The following is a 26,518-nucleotide window of genomic DNA, read 5'->3' on the forward strand; positions in this document are numbered from 1 at the left end:
AAATGTGTGATTGGCTTTCTAGTAACATCTATTTTCATTAGTGGAAAATTCATTTTTCATTACCAAGCACAATCAAAGCGTAATCCATCCATGGTATAGTCTATACATTTATCTCGTACCTTGTTGACATGAATAATAGTGGATTTCATCAATGTCATCTATAATTTATCCTAATGCACAAAAACATTGTACTCATGAAACTATCTAAATGGAGTGTGATCAAGGTGATCACTTGGAAACAAATAGTGTGGTTATAGTTTTGGAAGCTCATTAACCAAAAATCCAGCAGCAAAAACAACTTACCATCCAAGAAGTCACATGTGATGGAATAGTTTTCAAAGATTCAAGGAATATTTTATTAGAACAAAATAAATATAAAAATTTTAGAGGCTTTCAATTTACATCAAAGGTCAAGGGGTTTCCCAAAAAACAGTAGCACTCACTCCTAGACATGCTCAACAGCCCATTAGTGTCTTTAAACAACCCCCTCACTTGGAAACATCTACCATGAGATGATAAAAGAAGAACTTTCCTATTTCAATTTCAGTTGTTATTTCATTAGTCTCATTAATCTCATTAACTAGGGCCTTTTCGATTTCAGTTGTTATTTGAGTAAATCATTAAAAAAAATTATAAACCTTGACTCGCAAAAGAATTCGACTAGTTAGTGATCAGTCACTGCCGCCTCCACAAGGAACATAAATTAGGGTTTGAATCACCTTCTATATGATGATTAGGAGACGAGATGATATATTTATGAATTAAGAATAAAATAAGATGAGGAGAAGGATAGTTAAGGATGGTTATATGTAATGAGTGGGTGTGGTGAACCAGGATTGTACATGAAATAGAGGTGCATGAGGTATATTGATGGGATGGATGAGATGAGGGTGGATGGGTAGACATAAATTAATGGATGTAAATATGTAGATGATGTTGACAAGATGAAGAAGATGATGAAGTGAAAGAAGGCTCTTTGTAAATCCTTATTATGTAATATGAAGGGAATTTACAATAGCAGGAGATGCATTCCACTTTCATTTTGATTTCTGACTTCAATAAATGATCAAGACCAAGAGAACTTGATGAATTTTGAAATCACTTTCTTTCACTCAGCCTACAAAAGTAGAAAAAATTCCAGCAACATTGATAAAAGGGTTTATTTCTATAGATCAGACTATGGATGGAAAGAGGATAGAGAGATGAGGCTATTAATGGATAGTGTGTGCCATAAAGCCAATCAGACCGTCGTATTTATTTCAGTTCATAGAGATGAAAGATTCATTATTATTCTCGTGTGATGTTTATTATGAATTCAGTAAATACATGAAATGACCTAATGAACTATGATGAAATCATAATATATAGATCACTAGTCTTTAAACACATATTTTAATTATTATTATTAGATGGATAACCAAGATGGACATTGAACTATCTGGATATGATAGCACTATTTGATCCTAGTTATATGTTCAGTATGACTGAACTTGTTGTCCATAGTATACAGAAACTAGGGACAAATAGTGGTTACTCTTTGGAGAAAGAGTTCTCTGAAGTGATCCCTATGAATCCCTCAAAGGTATCATACCTAAATGTAAATCATGATGATTCATAAAAAAATTGTATAAGTGATTCATTGACTAGGGTATCTCGTGGATGAACGAGTCTTTAATCATGGGGTTCAAATAAGTCTTAGCTTAGATGTTGTAAGTGTCGGGTGTTGTGCCTTGGTTCAACCATGGAAAACATGGTTTCTATGATGCAGAAGTATGAAATTGTTTCTTAATTGATCTATTAAATCATACATCAAATGTATCTAGTGGGGAACCTGTTCCACCCTTGACTTTATTGCTCTAAGATTGTTTTGAAGCCGTTCACATGCCCGGCCTCTAGAAGTATCCATACTATCACGTTTTCCCTGGATCTTCATTTCTTCTTCTTCAACTCTTCTTGAAAATGTAGAAGATCTTCTCACCATGAAGACACTTTCCTTAGTTGGGTGGAGAAGAGAGTAGAGTGGAGAAAAAGGGGGGGGCAGGCCTGGTGCCTGGAACAAGTGCACGTTCCCTACTTATATTTTATTTAAGGTTTCTCAAAAACCCATAAAGTAAAATATATTCATCAATGCCCTTATGATCTTATGTGTGTGACCCTCTAGGCCCATGTATCATTCTAGTTAATAACTTTAGGTACCCAATAATAATTATTGGCCAAACTTATTAATTAACTATATCAACATATAGATTAATTAATTAAGGATCAGTTTCAAACAATCGATAGGTTAAGTTTCCAACCCGTGGGGTGCCAAGCTACACCTCATGTTTTAGAAGATACGGAGTAGTGTTTGAAATCTCTCATGGAACCTTTACCGTCATCGGTTATCGTATATGTATAATCCATCATCTATGCAAGACTCTTGAACAACTTAGGGCATGGTTGATTATTAAACCCTAATCTTTCATTTGATTAGTACTGATTCGTAATAGAGATCATTGGAGAGCACTTCTCCAATATCCTTACTACCCTGGGCAACGATTTGCGGCATCATCTTCCTTGAGTCAATCTCCTCTTATACCAAGGACGAATGATCCCATCTTGACCACTCAATCATCTATGTGAGCTTCTTACTATTTTTGAGGTATGACTTGTTTAAATCCTATGATTAGAGGCTCATAAGTAGTAGTCAAAATATAGTCGTCCATTCACGAGATGTCATTGGTGTCTCAGGTCAGTGGATCACTTATAAAACTGTGACATGAATCAACCTACGGACCAACTCAGTAAAGTCTTTCACCAAAGAACACCCACTATGTGTCATTAGTGTTTCCACACTAATAGCCATAGGATAAGCTATACTTATCGTATAAGTAGGATCAACTAATGTTATTTTATCTGGATGATTCAATATCCATCTCGACTATCCCTCGAATAATAATATTGATGGAGGACCATCCATAAGATCAAGCCCAAGCTCATCAACAGCCACGTCCTGGAGCCCGAGCCAACGTGAAGAACTCAATTTTTAGATATTAGACTTGACGACAGGTTCCTAGTGCTTGTGTATTTCCTGTACGTGCCATTTTATTTGATAGACTTTATGGAGCCCCCCCGTGTTACGTGCCTCCCATGTTCTTATTTCCGTGTTGTGTTGTTTTGTTCGAACCATTAGGGGAGAGTCGTTGTTGGACTTCTCCCGTAAGGTGGCCCATTACGGCAACCATCCTACTATATAAGGGGCGGTATGTCACATGCTTCCATTGAGATCCATGTAAAAGAAAAAAAAAGCTTGAATGTTGTTGCACTTTTGGGTCTCCAACTTCCCCTCCTAGAGGGATTGTCTTATGTTTTATTAGGTTAGTTCTGAAGGAAGGAGGAACGCTTGGGCGTAGTCGTCTACCATCCACCGATGATCGAAGCCGTCTGCCACCGCTGTTTGTTGGTGTAGCACTGTTGAAGCTACTGATGCGAGCCATCGTTTCCCGTAGTGTGCTGATGCCAGAGCTGTACCCCCTACTCACCCACCCATGGGTGGCACTGCAGCCGCTGCCCGATTGACCCAATAGGACCTTAGGTATGACGATCCACTGTCGTCCTATCAAGGCAACTTCTGTCTTCCCGGACCAATCAAACACCCCTCCCCACTCTCCTCGGGTACGCCTGTGGCTGCGAGCCGACCCAAGCACCTATTCGATTGATCACTCCCCCCTTCGCTGGTCGAAGCGGTTATCTGATGCCTGATAACACCCTAAATTCAGTTTTTAATTCAAGCATTCAGCATAATTTTATCCCTTTAAAGAGTTTAAAGTAGGGTCGTTATCATATATTTACATGTTAATTATTATTTCAAGTGAATTCTGATTTTATTATAATTTTTTGTTATGTTATAAATTTTATAAAATTTATGTAGGCTTGGAATAACTGTATTTAAATGCAAATGGCAGGTTTAAAAGTTAAATTCAATTCTAATTAATGTGGAGATGAATTACATAATTTTCTAGAATTTTATTGAATTTTGTGGGAATTTATTCAAAGAAGAAATGAATTGTAAATAGAAAAATGATATAACTATAAAAGAAATAGTAGTTTAAATCAATTTCTGAAGTCGGAGGTTTTTTCAGAATTTTTTTTGCAAATATGCCCTTAAAACAGCTTTCGGTCGTGCATTGAAAGCGTAAATATCATATTAAAAATAGTTGAGGATTTTATTTAAATAATCTGGATTTTTCTATGTTTTTAAGAAATATGAAGGAGAGAGAAAGAGGAGTAGCATATGCATAAATACTTTTGTGTGGTGTCCGTTTGCGCGTGCCAATTTAAGCAGGGACTTTTCCACAAAATGTCAAGAGCATGATTTTGCTGGGACACGTGACACGATCTCGTACGTCGGAAAAGAATCCAACAGATTGAATACATCAGCGGAAGTCCTTTTAGGCGGTCAGTGCACCACCCAAACGTGCACGCACGGGAGGTGACGTGGCAAATTGTGAGTGGGTAAAAACACACATGTAAGTGCATTTAATATATATTTATTTTATTTTTCTCTTTTTTTAAGTTTCAGGGCAGAGGGTATGTGGCACGCCGAGCGAGGATGCACCAAAACAAGTTTAAATCTAGCCAGCCAATCGGGAAGAAACACATGATTGCATGTAATGAAAAAATTAAATTGAATAAATTATTATTGATCCAGTGTCTCTGATTGGTCAATAATCATTTAATTTCTTATTATTATTATTAATAACTTTTGATCTTGAAGTCGGATTGAGCTCAATTTTTTATCTATTTTCTCATCTTGATCTCCTCTTTCTATCTGTATAGTTGGATCATTCAGATCAAGCCTAAACCGATGGATAAAAATTAATTGCTTATTGGGAGTAAAATAGTAATTTTCACCATTTAACCTAAGTATAAATGCAGAAATTTGAGCTGAGGAGATCACTCTGGAAGAGGCTTGTTCACAGCTGCAAGACAGAGAGGATAACCAGCTTGGATCAATTGTGTTTGGTACTTTTTACTTCCTTGTATATGAATTTTAGCATAATTTGGATCAAGAGTTAGTGAAATTTTTTATTATTTTGATCTTGATCTGAATTTCCAAATCACTAGGCTTGAGCAGAATGTATAAGTCCTTACTAGGATTAAGAGGAGTGAGCATTGAATTGACCTAACTATTCATATTACAAATTAAGAACAAACAAATTAAAAAAAAATTAATTTTGAGGAAGATTAAGATAGTAGTTAGTAAATTTGAATACCCGATTGTGTTTATGAGATAGTAGTTAGTAAATTTGAATACCCGATTCCCCCAAAAACAAAATAAAACAAAATCTCCTTCTGAACCCCTCTGCTTGACTCTTTTGATCCTTTTTATTGGATCAAAGAAGTCAATCTACAACTGCTTCTTCTATTCTTCCCATCTCCTCTACCCTCCTCTCTAAATTCTTCATCTAATTAGGGTGATTTGATCTTCATTAAAGATTAAATTAACTCTATTTAGGGCCAATTATTCAAGTAGATTAATTTTTGAATTCTTTACTAGCTTCCCTTGGACGATACCTATACTTATCACTATACATCTTAAGTTAGGGTTTTATAAATTTTATAGTTTAAGCTAAAATTAACATCGACAAGGGATTTTAATTGGATAATTTACCCCTTATTTTTGGCTTATTAGTGTCCTACCGAGAGATGGCCTCTAGGTCGAGGGCCTCGACTGAACTCCTGAGTCCCAACCATCGACGTCGTCACTCCTAGCAGACGCCCTACAACTGGTTGAACCCGACTCTCTCTTAGTTGAGCCCCCCGGTCCTCGCCCACAATCACACGAGGCCATCACTTGTGATTGAGCTACTGCCATCGCCTAGATCGTGACTGCCAGCACCTGCGACTTCGTATCATGGCAGTCGCCGCCAAGGGTAAGCACCACCAGAGCCTGGGCAAGTTCCATTCCCGGGCTGTTCCCCCTTTGTTGTTGATGTTGTCGTCCTTCTACCAGTACTGTTGTGGTTACTCTCAGAGCTGACCATCACCACACTAATCCGCGACGACTAAGATCCACCTCAAGCGTCCGGGCCCCTACTCGCTGGTCTATCTCTTCCCCCTTATTTTAGTGTCATTACATCCCTCAGTGCCATCTTCATTTGCTCCATGGCCAAGAGTTCGAGTTATAGGAATAGCCATCAAACTAGTGCATGGGACTTTTATTTTTGGCATTAGATCCACATCGCTCTCAGCGATGGTCGTAGACACTCACGGACAGTGATTGTTTGCCACCCTATCAGCCTTTGAGCTGACCATTCAGGTCATTGGGAGCTTGTGTGTTGCCTAGACCCCCCTCGTGTCACTATTTGGACTATCATCTTGTGTCAGAGGTTTACCGTCGTACTGCTTGTTGACTTTTCAAACAAATGTATCATCTACCCACATTTACATCACGTGATATTTCTCTCTCCCTGTGGTATAACACGAGCGGTCTATCCCAACATATCGTGTTACATCAAATATTTATAAAACATGTTTAAAGACTAATGATCATTGTATTATGATCTCATCATAATATAATCATCACACTATAATAATAATGAACATAATATTTTATTCAATGAACTTAAATAAACATGGTGGTGTGATTGGCTTGACGGCCAAATAATATCCATCAGTAAGAAGTACACAAAGATGATTGAGTGGTCAAGACAAGATCACCCGCCCTTGATATATTAGGAGATTGACTCAAGGAAGATGATACACATAAATCATTAGCCAAGGTAAGGTGGATATTAAAGAAGGCTTTCTCTAATGATCCCCATTATGCATCATCACTAACCAAATTATGTATAAGGTTTGAACTTAAATAAACATGGACTTAAATACCCTAAATCATACACAAGTCTTGTGGAGAAAAGTTTCTGTAAGAGAGTTCGAAGACTACCCAATATCTTCTAGAGCTAGAGCATGAGGTGTAATTCAGCACTGACCGGCTGGAAACTTAACATATTGATTGAGTAAAATCAATATTTGATTAATAAATCCACACGTTGATACAGTTAATTAATAAAGTTGGTGAATAAATGTTATTAGACCTTTAAAGTTATTACCTACAATGATATACGGGCCTAGAGGGTCATACACATAAGACTAAAAGGATGTTGGAAGATATACTTTATTATTATGATTTTTATGAAAATTTCTTATTAAGTATACAAAAGGGGGGGCACTAGTTTTAGGTGCCCATGCCAGACAGATTTGGGTGTCCCCCTCCTTTCTTTGCTTTCTCCGCTCGCTCCACAAGCACTCATTGATGGTGAGAATATCCATAATATTTTCAAGAAGAAGATGTGAAGATGGAGAGGAGATTCAAAAACCTTCTAGTCGTGTGGATACTCCTCGAGGTCAGGAAATTGAATAGCTTGAAAAAGTTCTCCCACGAAGAATGTCAAGGGCAGAAAATGTTACCCAAAAGGTACTCTACATCTTGTATGTTTTAGAGATCAACTCCGAATTGATGTTTACCTTATGCTCCATTGAAACTCATTTCATGCTCCAAAACCATAGCCCCATAACCTAACAGCAACACACAAAATTTCAAACTATTACCATCTGAAGTTGAATCATTTTCAACCAAAGGTCCCCAAATTTCTCTCTCCACCAATATTGTAGATTCCCAATGTGGCATGAAAGTTTCAGAAAACCAGAAAATATCCTTAAAATTCTTTAAAATAAATTTTAATGCATAAAAATATCAAAATATATAATGTTTTAAAACTCACAAGGTATATTCTTACTTGTAAAATAACTGTCTTTATGAATATAATGTAAAATTACATAAAAATACCCAAAAATCCATACAAATCAGAATATTGTTCTGACAATCAATTTAATCATATTAAGATTGGTTCCAAACTTATATGATCTTTTTAATGCAAATGGACATGGAAAATTTAATAAATTAATATAATAATTAGCATGTTATCACTTGCAAACCTTAAATGAGAAACTTATGTGCCATAGATTTTCAAGGACAATAAAAGCTTGATCAGATTCTGATGTTACTTCGCCCAAGTGCAGTTTGGCATACTTTCATCAAGGGGTGCAAAACAGGTGGTGAATAAAGTTTATGATATCTAAAGTTGTGGATGGACATGGAAGTCAACATTATGGATACTTTAGCCCTTTCATGATGCATGGAAAAAGAAACAATGATTTTGATATCTGAGGCATCATCATCTTTGAAATATACTGAGTGATTTTTTATTACAAGGTGCTCAGTCTTTGCAAGCTTCCCAAGGGCCACTCTACGGAGAGTATGGTCGATATTTTGAAAAAGGTGTTGAGGAAGTTTGACCTCAGATCAAAGGCATGAATGAATTTAAACATTAAAATTTTGTGTTTATTTTTTAAAAAATAATTTAAATAGAATCTGCATATTTTTCCAATAAAAATATATAATTTATTCTGTAACAGAAGGATGATATTAAACCTATGAAACATAATAAAGGGTTTGAAACCATATTTCACCATGACACAACATGTGGTATCTTTACCACATATAAATCTAGTAGTTCAAGCAGGCCAACTCAGCCTTCGTGTGACAACAATCATGAACATAGAAAACATTGAACAAGACACAAATGCTGTCAAGAAGATGGAATTTTTGTCAAATTCATAGGTGGTTATGTACAGAAATATGAGCAGTGCCATTTCACCATTATATTCTTTCATCCATTATACTTTATAATTCATATCACTGATAGGATAAAGATATTGTTAATGGGAGAGGTTTTTGGCAGCTTATAGTTTCTAAAGATTTATGTAATGGAATGGAATCTGGCAGCTACATGAATGGTAGTATATTCCATATGTTGGACCAAAAAGGGCTCACTTATATGTATGAGAGATCTGATGCATCAGAGGTTGGTGAGGTATATGGGTATGTAATCAGGTAACCAAGTTGTCGTAACACCTGTCCTATATCATGTTTCATCTACCAAGAAATGATAGCACAAACGTGTTAACACCTAGAAGCTTCAACTGTTGATGAGGCAGATGTTAGCACTACTGAAGATTGAGCAGGATGAAGGTCATCCTCAAAGAGGATTTCGAGGATCTAGAATTGTTTGGTGTTTCAAGCCTTCCAAAATCTGCATGCCAGCATCAAATTATGAACTGGGCAGTTGCTTGAGATTCCTTGGAAACACTACAAATGATACATTGGTATGGTGTAATATGATTAGCAGAACTTAATTCATTCGGCTATTGAAGATTGCCAATGATTTCCTCTATAGGCAGACAACCAACCAAGTGGCCAACTAGGCACTCAACAAATGATTTCGCTCTCTCTTTTCTGTACTCTCTCTCAATCGCTCTCTTTGCTGTTCTCTCTCTCTCTCAATTGTCTATCTTTTTTCCGTTCTCTCTGTCGCCCCCTCTCTTCACCACACTCTCCCTCTCTATCGTGCATTCTCTCTCTCTGTCGACTAACTGCCCATCTCTCCATCGCTCTGTCTATCTATCTTTCTCTCTGCCGCATTCTCTCTTGTTATCTCTCTCTTTCTCTCCATCCTAAATCTCTCGTTCTCTCCATAAGGGAACAGCACGTCTGGGACGTGATGGGACGGATGACGATAAGTGATGAGCGGTGACGTGACGAAATATTCATGATGTCACCGTCTCTTCACACGTCCAAGGATTTTAAAAAATTCCGTCACGTACCTGTCACGCGTCCCTTCTTCCTCGTTCCGTCACGTCACCATCACTGTGACGCCATCACCGTCACCGGTGATGGAAATAATGTTATTTATTTTACTATGTCAATAAACATAGTCGAAGTATAATATTATTTATTTTACTATCTAATGTCTCCTTCTCTGCGTCAGCCACCGACTACCAACTTCGAACCGCCCGGCCACGCTGCCCGCTCAGCTTCTTCCCGAAGCACTGCCCCCGCTCCTTGCACACCACCGATGACCGCCACACGCCGCTGCCGCTGCGCCTGCTGCCGGGGCCGCCATAGCCGCCGCCCCACCCGCCGTCGAAGTTCCCCCCACCTGCCGCCTGCGAAGCCCGGCGGGAAGCCGTTCCCACTGCCCAGCCCGGGAAGCCGAACCCGGGGTAGCCGCCGCCCGCGCCGGCGCCTGGCCGGACGACGGCGGCGGTGGCAAGGACGAGCGCCGTCACCACGAGGAGAAGCGGGACCCGTCATCCGTGACGGACATTTCATCACGTCACATGCCGGGGTATCCCCTCACGGTCACGTCACCGTCACGCACAGTTCATCACGCGTCACCATCACGCCCCTTCCATTCCGTCACCATCACCGTCACCGTCACTTCATCCATCACGTTTCCGTCATGGTGACGCGTGACGTGACAGATGACGTTTGACGATCCCTACTCTCTGTTATAAGAATTGTAGCATGGAATATACCATTTCCAAGATCCTGTGGATACTATAGCAACTAGGGATCGGCAGGCATCATCTGTCGTATCATAAGTCATCGTGACAGAAACATGACGGATGACGTGACTGTGACGGTGAGGGATGATGGATCGGTCATGACGGGGACATGACGGTGCAGGTGACGGATGACAGATTGGTTGTGATGGTGACGGGGTGCCTCGGTCACGTGAAGTGACAGAATGGCCGTCACGGATGACGGCGGTGATGAATTTTTTAAAATACAAATAACAGACAGAAAATACCTATAAAAATCAATAATTTTTAAGCTTTCTGACGGCCAAGATTTCGCCATGTGGCATCGCTACTTCGAATTCTTGGCATTTTTCACAGAATCCCTATTTTTGTTTGGTGCGCAAACCGATGATGCCTATAAATAATTGGAGATATACCCCTCCAATACTCTGTCCTCCAAATTCCCCTAATAAAAGCCATAGGGAATTTTAACAATACCACCTCTTACTTTTGAAATTACCGCAATCTCCTAATTTCCTGGTTTGTTTCGCCATGTCCGGTGATGAGGACATGACGGGACGCCCCAAGAAGAGACGTGTGACGGGACGGTGACGAAACTTGACGAGAGTTTTTTTCTCAACATAAGGCTAAACGAGAGTTCAAGGGGAGGTCACTTCTCCTCTCTTTCTTCTGTGTATATATCCTACATACAAGTGCGAGAGGAGAAGAAATTCGAAGGCCTCCTGCGCTGCTCCCATGGAGGAGCTCCGAGCGCCCAAGATAGAAGATGCAGGGCTGGAAGACTGCGCTCTCCCTCCAGAGGCCATCCACGAAGCCTTCGCCAAAGCGGCCGCCTTCTTCCTCTCCCGCGTCGCCATCGCCGACGACGAGGGTTTGCCCCGCGCTGAAGATTTCCCCCCCGCGGAAGAAGATCATCCTGGAAAAGAGAAAGACGGTGAATTGGATTCCACTAACAGCGTTGTCGAATCTCCGGAGAAGGAATTCCTCGCCCAAGGCGAAGAACCCTAGATTTCTAGATCTCAATCGATTCCCCTCTTTCTCTCTGTTTTTCACCTCGCTAGACGGCGTTCGCCGATCGGACGGCCGCGGGAGCTTTCCTCCGCTTCCTCCTCCGCTGCCGCATCCTCCAGCAGCTGACGAACAGCGCAAACCCTAGAAATCAGAGGGAGATCAGGCAGAGGCGAAGGAAGAAACAGATCTACGAGCGCGAATCGCAGCCTCACCCACAACCGCCACGACGAAGGGCGCCAGCCACCGCCCGGCGAAGAACACCGGCCCATCGAGCTGCGAAGATGAAACTCCATCAATCATCGGTCTATCTTGATCGGCGACAAGAAGAAAGTTTCTACCTCTTCCGTGAAGACGACAGAGTCGTCTCTGCTGCGTCGAAGCTCCTCTTCGTGCGAGACATTGCTCGTTTTGAGATCAGAGACAGCGCCTGTAGAAGGGAAACCGGGGAGCTTCCTGCTCTTACCCATCAGCTGGAGATTGTTGTAGCCTTGGCCTCCCCATAGCTCAAATCTGGCGTCTTTTCCACAAGCCAGCTCCTTTCCTGCGACCCGGGAGAAGGCAGAGAAGTTGACGTCGGACCTCCTCTTGGGCATGTTCCTCTCGTCCTCTTCGAGCCGGCGGTCGAGCCTGGCGGTGCCGGCGAAGAGCGCCCTGTCCTTGACCCTCCTGTTCGTGAAGTCTAGCATCTTTTTTAGTAAAAAGAAGCAATTGGTCACCATATGACTGCTGTCCAGACAATTGGAGTCTCCGTACACGGCCACCGCGCCTGCCCCGGCTTCCAGCAGCCCAAGAACCGAGTAATTCACCTGTCAACCCACAAAATGGATCAAACCCATCACCCACGGGTGGAAACTGCATCTGGGTTTTTCATCCCAGAGCTTGAATTCCGAAATTGGGCACAGAATTTCATACCTTTGCAGCCGTTGGCTTTCGAAGGAGGTTCTGGGTGGCGCCACTCTCGGAGCTATCTTGGAGGGGGAAGCCATGGAGATAGCCGCCGGCGGGGAAGCGGACGACGTCGGTGCCGGAGGCGTAGTTGGTCTGCTCTTCAAGGAGAGAGAAGTCGCCGGAGAGGATCTTGTCGCCGAAAGCCACCCCAAACGGCGCCAGCAGGTCGTTGATGGCGGGCACGTTGGCGCCGCCCGTGATCGGCGTCCACCAGCTCCTTGTGTTGTCGTCGAAGAACCTCATCTTGACCATGGACTCCACATTGTACCAGTCAGCGAACACCAGGAGGCCCAGGCCCAGGCGTGTGACGTCGTCCCAGAGCTTCTTCACCTCTTCCTGGAAGTACTCTTCTTCGGCGTCTGCTATCAGCACTGCGCCGTACCGGGCGGCGTCGAAGCAGGTCAGCGGTGAGCCGAGAACCTCCACGAAGAAGCCGGCGTCCCGCAGCATGTCGAACATGGCATGGAAATTGGTGTGGAGGTGGTCGCCATGCCAGTCAAGAATGTCGCTGCGCACGTCCAAGGAGTCCCTTGGCACGTACCCTGGGGGGTACTTGATGCTGTGGAACTGATCCCAGAGCAGGCGCCGCCACCGCGGAGGCGTCGGTACCACCTGGAGCCTCAGCTTAAGTGTGCAGGCGCTGGCGCGCGGCGGGCCGCCGGCGGCGGGCGCCGGAGTGGTGATGCCGACGGTGATGTCGCCCTCGATGGTGTTGGAGAAGAGGGCAGCCTCCTCCTTGACTTGGATATGAATGGCAAGGAAGCCTGTCCAGGGCCAGATGACGTCAGAGTAGGAGAATCTGATGTCAAGGATGTTTCCAACCTCGTCAGAGGGATGCCACGTCGGCGGGCTGGTGACGTGGCCGAGCACACCGACGCCGTTGAGGATGGTGGCGTTGAAGACCACGGGCATGGCGCCGGCGTAGAGGGGCTGCCGGCAGAAGGGCCAGGAGTAGGGGCAGTCAGTGAAGTCCAGAACGCTGGGGAAGATACTTGTCCTCGGCTGGTAGCTCTTTAGGATCTCATACGAATTCAAACTGCCAGGAAAGATTGTAGAATGGGAGATGAAAATTTCATTACGGATGTGAATTTTGGGGGATGGCATGATGACAACTTCATGACTGGTTTGAATTTTGGGGAATGGGTGATGAAACAAAAATGAAAGATTCGATTTTTCGGGGCTGGAAAATGGAAAATTCATGTCAAATTTGAATTTTCTAGGATGCGAGACAAAACAATTGTGAATGAATCGATTCTTGTGGGATGGAATGTGACAAATTCATGACACACTTGATTTTGGTGGGATGGGAAATGGAACATTATGAAAATCGATGTTTCAGGGCATGGGACTGGAAAATTCATAAAAGAAACAATTTTATGGCATGGAAATAAAAATTCACAGTACTATTTGATATTTGGGCGATGGGAGATGAAAAGTTTCTGAAGAATTCGATTTTTGGGGAATCGGAAATTTCAATACCATGGCATTTTATTTTTAGTGAGGTACAAGATGAAAATTTCATGAACAACTCGATTTTAGTGAGATAGGTGAAGAAAAATTCGATTTTAGAGATATTTGGGGGATGGGAGATGAAAAGTTTCTGAAGAATTCGATTTTTGGGGAATCGGAAATTTCAATATCATGGCATTTTATTTCTTAATGGGGTACAAGAAGAAAATTTCATGAATAACTCGATTTTAGGCTATAAATTTATGAAAAAAAAGATATGAACATAGGGGGATGTGGAGAATGAAGAGAGAAACTTACAGGTCGAGCCTGCCGGCGCCTTGCTCAAATATGTTGGGGCCGGGGAGTTTGAAGGCGCCTTCAACGAGGGCCTGCTTCATGCTTGCCGGGTTCAAGATGAGTTTGCGGGAGCTCTCAGGGAAAATGGACACGAGCAAGCAGACTGCGCCGGCCACCACTGGGCTGGCGACGCTGGTGCCCGATAGGCTCTTGCACCCTGTGCTGATCTTGGACCCCATTATCTCCCTCCCATATGCTACCACATCTGGTTTCACCCTCCCATACCTTCCAAAAAAACAAAAAAGCAGGTTAAAAATGCGTTCAACCTATCCCCCTATATCTATCTCCATTTCCACACCCCTATCTAGCTCTATCTCTATCGCTATATCTCAAAGTCAATTTCAAGCCTCTCGCGATTTCAATCTCCATCTCTCTATTTCTATCTCCATCTCCCTATCCTTCTCCTATCTCTATCTACATCTCTATTTCTATCACTGCCTCCCTATCATGATCCCTGTATCTATCTCTATCTCTATGGCTCTCTATCGATCTCATTTTTTTTCTGTCTCCATCTCTCTTTCTCTCTTATTCTATATCCATCTCTATCTCTGTCTATCCCTACTACTCTCTCTCTATCTTTACCTGCATCTCTGTCTCAATCTCTGTCGAAACAGAGGACAAGTAGAAAAAAAAAAGCGAGAAAGAAGTACCCGTGTGGAATCTCCCAGGTAGTCATGCCACGAGAAGAGAAGGAAGCGATGTGATCATCATAGTCAATGCCACCAACGCCGATGACATCGCTTTGATCTGCAGGATTGTTGAGGGTGCCATACAAAGGCCCATCATTGCCTATGGCTGAGACCATTATTATATTATTTGCGGTCAGCTCCCATACCTATGAAGAGTCCACATCCAACATGTTGGCGCATGTTTACAACTCATCACAAGAACAAGATATTAAAATTCTTGGTTCCTTCTCATATGTACTAAAATTATGTTTAGGATTTGGTATCGACGACGACAAAGAATTGCAGTTGTCATCATCCATCAGTCGATGATGAGTCAAGCTCAAACGTGGATGACGCTGACAAGAAGATCAAAGATGAAAATGATGAATATACGTCAACTTATCGTCATCATGGTCATCCAAGTTCCAAGGCTGATCATCGCCCTCCGTCCACCATTAGATGCGGAATCATCATCATCATCATCATCATCATCATCATCATCCTCATCCTCATTAAGCCAAGCCCAAACATGGATGACGATGGCAATGGCCATAGTCTGCCAATTCTAGTTAGGTATCAACGATAATAATGAAGAAAGTACGCTGATAGTTCATCATCGTCATGGGCATCTGTTTCCCAAGAACCATTATCCAGCCTTTAATGGCATTACCGTCAACCATCCATGCTTAACATGGATGATACTGATTCTTTTTTTCTTTTCACTTTTTTGAACATGAATGGCAATGATGGGGATGACAGTGAGAATGACAAAATCGTCCGCCAAACCTACTTCTGATGTCATTTGCAAGGAAGAATTCACCTTTTCAACAAAGGGAAGATCCAAGTAATCAGGCCCTCCAATGCTCAAATTCAACACATCCATTTTCATTGCGATGGCATAGTTGAACGCGTCCAAAAACCATGAAGTGTAGGATACCTGCATCGAAACTGAATAAAAATTCTCACGACATATAACACAAGGTGAAAATTCCTTTTCCTAAAATTGAAAGAATACATCTTAATTCAGTAAAATTTTCATGCAATAAAATTAAATTCTGATGAACCTTTGACCGTAATTGTTAAATCAAAATTTGCTGACATATATTTTACGTGTATGCCTTTTTCTCAAAATGAAAGATTGATCTTAAATCTGCAAAAGGTTCATGCATTAAACAATCCTTGTTTCGAAAATAGTAAAAATGAATGTTGATGATATTTTTAAAAATGGTGAAAACGCATTACCTGGGAATCAGTGAAAACACGGAAGGCATAGATCTCCGTATCAGGTGCAAAACCCAGGCACTCAGCTTCCATTCCAGCAATAACTCCGGCCACAAATGTCCCATGTCCCAGATTGTCGTTCAATGTATCCTCGTTGGTCCAATTGGTGCGTTCCTGAAGCACACATCGATATATGATAATCAACCCAGAAATAATTTCAAGATACGGATCTAAAATATGATATAAAAAATGTATGTTAGACAAGACTGACTGACCCAGAGGAAACCGATGCGAGCAACAAGGTCGATCCAATATCTACATCTAAATTGGAATACTAAACACAATATCCAAAAATATTGGTGTTCCCCTGTCGATGCAATTTCGTTCTCCCGCTTACCCTCTCTCTCTCTCTCTCTCTCTCTCTCTCTCTCTCTCTCTCTCTCTCTCTCACCTTCTCTCTTACTTTCTCTCTGTCACCTTCTCTCGAATTTTTTCTCTCACCATCTCTTTCTCTCTTTTCTCTCTCTCTCTCTCTCTCACCTTCTCTTACTTTCTCTCTGTCACCTTCTCTCGAATTTTTTCTCTCACCATCTCTTTCTCTCTTTTCTCTCTCTCTCTCTCTCACCTTCTCTCTTACTTTCTCTCTGTCACCTTCTCTCGTATTTTTTCTCTCTCACCGTCTCTCTCTTTTCTCTCTCTCTCTCACCTTCTCTCTTACTTTCTCTCTGTCACCTTCACTTGTACTTTCTCTCTCTCACCGTTTCTCTTTCTTTCTCTCTACCTTTCTCTCTCTCTTTCTCTCCCTCTTCTGAATGAAGGATTAGTGGCTCCTTCATCCTCCGCGAGGATTATCTGGATTCAGTTTCATTATCAGAAGCCAAATATATTATTAACTAAATCAGTTTATAGATCCAATGTTTTTCTAAAATGACTAAATTTAAGTTTATTTTCTCGTGCACATAGTGAAGTATCCGGTATTTCTGAATCACTGTTCACAGATAAGATGTAGAAGTTCGAAAACTGTCAACATTGCAGTGAAGCATCAATATGAAAAAAAATGTAATGTATAATAATACCATTTCATTAAAGCATCAAATGTTCCCTATTAATTCTGGTGGGTTCAACAGATAGAAGAACTAATAATAAAGTTCATTTAGCTAGAAATACCTCAGTAATGAACAATCAAAGAGACCAATACCTTGATGTGTCGGAAATGGGGATGATCCGACCGAATTCCAGTATCAAAAATAGCCATTTTCACTTTTGCACCCGTATACCCCTTCTCCCAAAGCTTCTCGGCCCCAAATAACGAAGTCACTTGAGATCTCTACGACAAAGAGGAACAGATCAGACAATTAAACAAAATTATGAACTTCTTCTACAGTAAAATTTGAAAGAAGATAAATAAACATACATCCATCATGAGTTTCCTCCAAGAAATCGAAGAATTGACAATGGAAAAGTGTATATCCTCTCCTTCAAAGGAAAACGATGAAAAGAGTTTCCCCGGACGCTTGCTACCGTTTCCATCCTCATCCATGAATAGTCTACGAGTAAAGCTCGAGTCAACAACCACATCCTTCACCAACTCGAGCCCTTCAACCTTCGAAATAACCTCCCCACAATTCAACTCTTCGACGGCCAGAAGAGCAAAATCCGTGGGGAATGAAGCAGCCGGGTTCCTCCTCTCCACCCACCGCCATCCGCTCAAAGATCCGACATTCTCCTCGATGTAAGAACGGTGATCTTCCGCGTGCCTGTACTCCAAGAATCGAACAACGTAGTTCGTGGCGGGGCTCAAAGAAGAAGATTCAATCTCCGGCGACCGCGTGGAGGCGTCGTGCAGGGAAGAATCCCAGGAAACGGGAAACAAGGCGAGTAAGAGAGCAAGAAACGAAATCAAACCGAGGAATTGGGTAGGATTGATCATGTCGGATGCTTGCAATGAATCTAGAATGTGTTCGATCGCCGCCGTAGAGCCATCGGATCGCCGTCGCGCGTCGCCGGTCTCCGCCGGAGAAGCAGAGAAAAACCCAGATCGCGAAATTTAGCTTCAAAATGAGCAAACAAACGCGATTTGGGCTGGAGTTCATCGCTTATAATTCAGTCATACAGTTAGAGTGCAGGGACGCGGACGGGACGGTTTTTCGTCCCAAGACGAAAAAATCGTCCCGTTCGCGAGGTTGTACGAACATGGGGTGGAAACTCGTCCGAGACCTCCGGACGGGACATTTTTCGTCCCGCCCGTCCCGTCCACGTCTCTGCATATTTTATGGACGTAGGACGGGACGATCTTCGTCCCGGCCCGTCCCGTCCATCGTCCACGTCCCAGATGATCCGGAACATAACTTATACTAATAGATCCGGGATGCGGACGAATTACTGGACAGAATTTCGTCCGACGACCGGACGGAACGTTTTTCGTCCCATTGGACGAAAAATTAGTCCGTACGGAAGACTCAGACAGTGGAGGGACGAAAGGTGGACGAATTTTGAATTTAATAATTTGTTAAGATTCCAATAATAATATTTGTTTACATTTGAAAATTTTGAAAATTTGAAATTTAATCCATTATTAACTAACAAAAAAAATATATTTCATACATGAAGTTATAATCGTATTGTAGTAGTTAATTGCGATATTTGATTACTTTACCAGATAAGTAGCCTAAATTTTGATTTTCACATACCCTTTATCCATTAATTAATTTTACGACGAATGCAATAAATCTTTTGGGGAGATGTGCAGCTTTTATTATTTAAAGCCCACCAAAGTGTAAAATACTTATTTCGTAAAAATTCATTTGATTGTTATGTAGTACGAATTTGAATTTAAAATTCATTAGTTAAATTCAAGGTGAATGTAGATAGTTCATTATTTGATTCCCAACTGTATCAATCTAATGAAATAGTGTCTTAAAATGTCTATTACAAATGAAAAAGATGGGTATTCCATTATGGAATTCCCTTGCTTAAATATGCCAGAGGGTGTGCATAATTGATCAGTTTTCTTAAGTACTCTTATTTCCATCTTACAATGAGATGAGCAATAGAAAATTTCATAGATTTCTTACGACCACCCTTCGAGATGTCCATTGGAGTTAAAATGATAACACAAACTAAAATGGAAACGAAATTCAGAGTAGGGCAAGACGTGGGCATGTGGCATTCATTAGTCACAACAAAGGTGAACAATAAAGTAGGGGAGTGTTTTTTCAGAATCTGAGACAGAATATTGATGCAGAGTTCATGCAGCCGTCCATCCAACTCGCTCAAAATCACCTTCACTTTTGGTGTAGAATAACAGTGTTGAGATGGCCATCTCACGTCTCGCACTTTTACTCCGTACACACTGAAATCAAATCAAAGTCGTAAGGAAACAATGTAAAAATGTTACTGAAAAAAAGAAACCGAATGCAATTAATGGGTAAAAAAATGCTGCATGCTCGAGACACTTGAACCCTTATATCTTCACCTTCGTCTTGATAAGGAGATACAAACAACAGCATTCAACCGTAAACAATAACCCAAAATGACTCCATGGTCCAAGAGAAAAACACATATCACACGATGTATTAATGCCATGTCACATGTAAAAGTTCTGGGCAAAAATGAATAACTCTAAGGAACCCATTAAAATAAATTAAAATCCTTGCTCTTCTTGGGGGGGTCCCTGACCTCTTAGAGGAGAGAAAACTCTCAGTATATATGACACAAGGGCCAATATCTCCACCACAAAAAATCCTGTAATTTGGAAAATAAACAAGTACTCTGACTCATAAGGCAGGACTCAGAAGTTTCAGAATTTCATGGTTAACTTCCTAAGAAGATAACTTTGTGTCGGAAAAATTATTTAAAATTCAGAAAGTCCAAAATAATGATGGAAAAGTTACGAGACCCTTGGGCACATCTTAAATACTCCTTGGACATGTAACTCAGATTAGTCTTTTTCTCTCTCTCCCTACCAGTTAAGGCTGCAGCAAGGATCAACAACGAATACAAAAGCAAATCAACTTATGTTGGCAGCTAGAGATACAAAAAATATTCATCGGATCACCTATCCAAGGAAAGCAAAATAAAGTATAAAATTCCTTGGATCACCTTATCACTGTCCTTGCTCAAACGCAATGCACTTTCAAGTAGCAAGCCAACATGGTTAGAATCATAAACATGTCGTGCGTTTAAACACAGTCGAATTTTAGGCTTAAAGAAGTATTTCCTCCAATAGCACAAACTTAACCTGCAGCAGCATCTGAATGCATATCAGCTGCTCTATGGCGAAGTGAATCACAAATATTTGCCAAAGCCTAGGAAGACGTATTCGATATTGCGGATTTAAAATGGAAATTCCTACATTCACATTAGAAATGGAATTTTGGGGACGGAAGATAAGAGCTATGAAAAAAAATTCAAACTAACGCATTAGAGAGAGATTCTTTGCATGCATATGGAAGACAAATATCTGCATTCACAAATGGGGTAGACGCACGACTTACAGTAAAGTAGGAAGGATGTAAAACCATCCACATCCTTCATGTTTTTCCCCGCATACGCTATTACGTGGAAAGGAGAGAGATAAGAAAATCGATCATGCTCAAGCAAAGGTCAGAAAGTGATAAAATGTAACTCACTATTACAGGAGCTATCGTCGTCGTCAGCGTCATCATCAGAGTCAGATGAGTACTGCTGTACGTGATGGAACCATGCACGAAACATCATCAGCATCTCAATGCTCTCTGCATCTAGGCATGCTCTTCAATACGTGGTGATGCCTCGACCAACTGAAAAATGCTGCTCCGCTGGTGCACTAGTCGGGCTTACAGTAAGAAATTGGGACGCAATTTTTGTCGAGTTCAAAAAGTGTCGAGTTCCGACGTCCTTCCACCAGCTTAGTCGACTATCTTCCTCCTCATTGTACGGGTTATTTAGATACTAGTCGAGCTCCTGTCTAGGCGTTGAGCGTGGTCGCTGACTCTTGCACGGACATGTATATTGTCGCCTGGAGGATACAAAATGTTGCGGACGACGTCTTTCAGATGGTTCGACCCTGCTCCGACTCACATTCAGTTGCATCTATATTACACGCGCGGTCTAAAAGACCGCCAAGATAGGAAAACATGTCTTGGAAATATGACGGATGCACAACGTCTATTTTGGAGAATGGATCCAATGTCGTTGTCGTTGCCACAATATGATTGCCCCAAAGTACCGTCGTGTACTGCATCAACTTGTTATGCATAGCACTGCATGCTGAGCACAATGCATCCCACCACTCAACATCCAAAGTTGCCCCAACACTGCACATAGCCTGCTCAATTTGAGTCTTTAGGTCCACGATCAATGATATTACTTTAGTGATTGGAAATTTCTTCACAAAACCCATAGTCGGAACCCTGACACAGTGGCCTGAGTATACACAGATATTTTTCAATCAACTCCTAGTCCTCTAGACATAGGGCATAATCTTTAGACGATGTCGAAAGGAAGCTCATAGTCATATGGCCCAGTACCTCTCTCTTGGTAAGAGCGCGCTACCTAACGTAATGGAGGATGAGTTCCAGCGCATTGGGCAGTCAACCTTTATCTTGATCGAGTTTGGGAGCTCAAACATTTTGCACATATCAACATATTTCTCCATTCGTCGTGTGGACTCCTCAGTAGCGTTGACGATGGCTCGCACACGTGAAACTGCTATTCCCAAGGGTGCAGCTGTTGTTGTACTATATTTGTCGACTTGTGATTTAGTTGGTTGATCCGTGGCCAATGCTGCATATGTGTGAAAATCTCAGCATCATAGCGTACTACTTGCTGGTGCCTCAGGACTACAAATGATCTTCAATCCGACCTGGACTACGAGGTTGAGTATATGGGCAACGCATGGTACGTGTCGATCTATAGTGAACTGTGGGGTTACGGTCTTCAGTTGATCTACAATAGAGGCCAGCATCATTTTGTTGTTAGACGCATTGGCCGTGGTGATAGCACAAAGCTTTGACTCGATTCCATATTCATATGCAACTTCCACGATGATCCTCGCCAAGTTAGTGCCGCAATGGGATCCCTTGATCTGCCGGATAGCAAGGAGTAGCTCAAAGAGCTTCTAGTCGGCGTCAATCCAGTGGCCAGTGACACCTAAAAGGAGCAGATTATTTTGTGATGTCCAAGCGTCCACTGTAAGGGAGACACTATGAACGTCAGCAAACATCTCTATTAATTTCCCTTGGACTTCTCTATACTTGTTAGAAGTCGTTGCTTTCACCTCCACCGGACCAGGGATGTCCCCAACCACTTGTGTCCCGTAGAACCATAGTCTTCGAAACGACTTCTTCTTAACAAGTTGCCAAGGAAGGTCGTTGTCACATATGAACCTGACAAACTCCTCCTTTGTACGCTGTGTGGTGATGCCACGTAAGTACAGCTTGTGGGATACTAATTCGTAATGGATTATACTTCTCTGATTCGTCCGGACGCCCTTGAGTTCATCGTGAAATTTGCGATGAGATTTCTCTAGATGTCTCCCTAATACATTTGTGCTCTTATCTTTATTCCGCTTGATGATGACCTTATGGGTGGGGTTCTGCGCTTGCCAGAGCGTACACTGGTACTCGTCCGGGCCAACTTTAACAAACCGATCTAGAACTTTAGACCGATTGCATCTTGCACTTCAAGTTGATGCATTATTATCAACCTCTATGGCATAGCACTCCACGGATGCTGACGGAGTAGCCCTAGTTGTTGATTTAGGAGTAGTAGCAGATGTGGAATCCATATCTCTATAAAAATTGTTCACAACATGCAGTCATACGCACGAAGTGTGTGATGTGCAATTTGAATGCTGTATTGGGTTGACATCCAAGTATAATAAAATTAATGGAGACTCTAATAATTGCTTACAACACTCCAGGTTCATTAAAGACAAAAATGCAATAAAAAATGCTGCCCTATATTGTCAAATCCTTCTAGAGATGACCGACGATATTAATCTCAAATCTTTAACCGATTGACTAAAAATAGATTGACAGATCGATAAACATTCTAACAGACTCAAACATGATAATCACTTAACACATGCTACAGAATGATATGTGCACAACTAAAAAATTCGATAAACATTCTAACGAACTCACACACGATAAAGTGCAAACAATTGATATATATATGTGACCAGTTGATATAGATGTACCTCTTTTGGGTCGACGACAAATATGCCTGCGATCAAGAAGCTCCGGAAAAGATGTGTAGGAATTATCTGAACAATACATGAAAACAGCTAAATTGAATTATATTACGGCCTACTAATTTTAAATTTAATGTTATGTGGAAATAATCCAGGCATGATTAAAGGTAAAATTAACCATTTGCTTTAGTACATTGGGCTACATGATACACAAGCAGAACTGTTTCGGTAAACACTTAGTTGCAGGGGGATAAGATGACAGCTCATTCAAAAACTCATTCAAATAGATCGACGTTGAGATAGGTACATAGATACATAGTGAGATTGTTAGATCAACATTGAGATACATTTACAGTGAGATATATAGGTGGATAGATAGATTGACAGTGAGATAGATAGATAGATAGGGAGAGAGAGATCCATAGCGAGATAAACATATAGATAGATGGATAGATGCAGAGAGATATATACGTAGGCTGATTAGAGAAATAGAGAGATAGGGCATTTTCCAGCATTCAAAATTAGCATAGGATACACAAATCTTACTCTAAGATACATAGATAGACAGTGAGATAGATAAATATATAGGTAGACGGTGAGATTGATAGATATATAGATATATAGATACATATGTAGACAATGAGATAGATAGATAGATACATAGTGAGATAGATAGATAGATAGATAGATAGACAGTAAGATAGATCAACATTGAGATAGCAGGTGTAGACTATGAGATAAATAGATAGACAGTGAGATATATACATCGATAGTGAGATAGATAGATAGATACACAGTGAGATTGATATATCAACATTGATATAGAAGGGGTAGACATTGAGATAGATACATCAACAGTGAGAAAGACAAATAGATACACAGTGAGATTGATAGATCAACATTGCGATAGCAGTGGAAGGCATTGAGATAGATACATCGACAGTGAGAAAGATAGATAGATAGTAATATAGATAGATCGACAATGAGATAGATAGATAGATAGATAGATAGATAGATAGATAGGGAGATAGATAGGTAGATAGTAAGATAGATAGATCAACAGTGAGATCGATAGAAAGACAGTGAGATAGATAAGTAGACATTGAGATAGTGAGACAGATAGATAGACAATGATAGATGATAAACCATATGGCACATACCTCGACATCAGGGAAGCAATCTCGACTATGGAAATGGGCGCGCGGAGGGCCACCGACTTGGTTGGGAGGGGGGGGGGGGGGGGGATGTTGGGAGGGGGAGAGGATCGTACTGCGCCGAGAGGGGTAGCTGGGGAGGTCTTCTTCTTCCTATTTCGAAAGGGACTATGAAATAAAAAGTTATTTAAAACATATACTTTCGTCCGGGACAATGGATGGGACAGTTTTTATTCCAAACGGGATGAAGAACCGTCCGAGAAGTATTGGACGGGACTGTTTTTTATTTGCCGTACAAAAAACCATCCCGTCCTTCATCTCGGGGAAAATTCTGGACGTCCGACGGGATGAAATTCATCCCGTCCCGTCCATCGTCCCTGTTCGGGACAATCCCGATCTATATTTATACTGCATGGACCCGTACGAGATGGTTTTTTCATTCGGGGACAAGACAAATGTCCCATCTGACAGGTCGACAAATGACGGAAAGAAACAACTGTACTGTCTGGAGGCATCGTACATTAATAAAGAAAGGAGAAAGTTTTCAATTATTTTTGTCACTTCATTTGATTTTTAATGATAATTAACTGATTTGTTTGAGGACTGAAGAAAATTTCAGTTTATGTTCTTCAATGTAATTATTTTTTAGGGATAATTAATTTGTTTTTCTTACATTGACTTTTTCCCAGGACATGATAATTATCCTCGGTCCTGAGACGACAGATGATTAAGAAAGGACAAACTTTTCAGTTTATTTCACAAATGCAATTACTACTGAGGGATAATTAAATATAGGCCATGATGAGCATACATGAAGTTCAGTAAGTTACAGAGTTGAAAAAGGGACAGTTTAAGAATGAGATTGGAAATGAAAATAGACAGGGTTGTTCCTGCTAGAATGAGAGACAAAGTAAGAGAATTAGAGTTAAGGAGATGAATAGACAGAGCCTGAAAGATGAAAGAGGGATTTTGAGATAGCAATATACTGTAAACTTGAGGGGAAAGAGGTATGGGATGAATCGGTTACCCTGGTTTTTGGAAACAAGAGCTAAAGGCTCAGATATGAAAAGGGAGATTTGGAAACTAAAGAGAAATAAATAGTGAAAGATAGGAGAGAATTGAGATCGATAGAGGTTTAACATCTAAGATAAGCAACATATTCTAGCACAAACGTCCATCCACGAGATGTCTTAGTGTCTGTGCTCTAAAGACCACTTAGACAACCAGGTACATCCTGATTGACAACTAGGTATAAAGTCATTCAAAGATTCATTCAAATCAATTCAATTAACCATTTCCCTAGATAGCACCCACTATCCGCCCTTTATATCTCCACACTAATGAGGACCAACCATACGAATCATGATAGCGAAACTAGATAATGTTAATCTATTTGGATATTTTGGCATGCTTCATGAGTATTGTATTACTATAAATAATTTAAATGCATGTTTGAAGTCAGTTGATCATAGATCTCATCATAATTCATTAAAATTGCATATATCTTTGGACATCATTATAAGCATCATAATTCACTAACAAGATATTGATCACGACAGTAATGATGATCGCAAAATGTGATTAAATTATTATATTATTTAATAATTCTTAATATTAAAGGTCAAGAGACATCATTATGAGATAATCCCAAAACATCACAATTGAAAGTGCACATCAGCTTCATTAAAAATAAAAAATAAATTCAAACCATGTCATAGTGTAGGGGCTATGAGCCTTTAAATGTCAGTTTCAAGTTCATTTGTTGTTTTTGAATATCATAGTGTGGGGGCTATGAGCCTTTAAATGTCAGTTTCAAGTTCATTTGTTGTTTTTGAATATCATAGTGTGGGGGCTATGAGCCTTTAAATGTCAGTTTCAAGTTCATTTGTCATTTTTGAATATCACAGTGTGGGGGCTATGAGCCTTTAAATGTCAGTTTCAAGTTCATTTGTCATTTTTGAATATCACAGAGTGGGGGCTATGAGCCTTTAATTGTCAGTTTCAAGTTCATTTGTCATTTTTGAATATCATAGTGTGGGGGCAATGAGCCTTTAAATGTCAGTTTCAAGTTCATTTGTCGTTTTTGAATATCATAGTGTGGGGGC

The 26,518-nt window shown here is 41.0% G+C and overlaps 1 protein-coding gene across 4 annotated transcripts; it reads right to left on the reverse strand.

The window, feature by feature from the left end:
• Positions 1–11,021: 11,021 nt before the first annotated feature.
• On the reverse strand, positions 11,022–18,139 carry S1P (SITE-1 protease). Of its 4 annotated transcripts, none has more exons than XM_078575657.1 (11): positions 17,497–18,139; positions 17,281–17,409; positions 16,104–16,256; positions 15,682–15,798; positions 14,844–15,028; positions 14,155–14,418; positions 12,352–13,423; positions 11,778–12,245; positions 11,652–11,712; positions 11,482–11,561; positions 11,022–11,344 (listed from the first exon to the last, which is right to left on the reverse strand). In XM_078575657.1, the coding sequence occupies exons 1-11, from the start codon at positions 18,010–18,012 to the stop codon at positions 11,111–11,113; spliced, it is 3,279 nt and encodes a 1,092-aa protein (XP_078431783.1). In that variant the 5' UTR covers positions 18,013–18,139; the 3' UTR covers positions 11,022–11,110. The 4 variants fall into 4 exon arrangements, with proteins under 4 accessions (XP_078431783.1, XP_078431785.1, XP_078431782.1 ...); XM_078575658.1 differs by having other exon boundaries at positions 11,205–11,344; positions 11,482–11,580; XM_078575659.1 differs by having other exon boundaries at positions 11,022–11,561; positions 17,988–18,139.
• Positions 18,140–26,518: the final 8,379 nt, after the last annotated feature.

The sequence above is a fragment of the Wolffia australiana genome, chromosome 5 (assembly GCF_029677425.1).
Source record: "Wolffia australiana isolate 7733 chromosome 5, ASM2967742v1".
Taxonomy (NCBI): Eukaryota; Viridiplantae; Streptophyta; class Magnoliopsida; order Alismatales; family Araceae; genus Wolffia; species Wolffia australiana.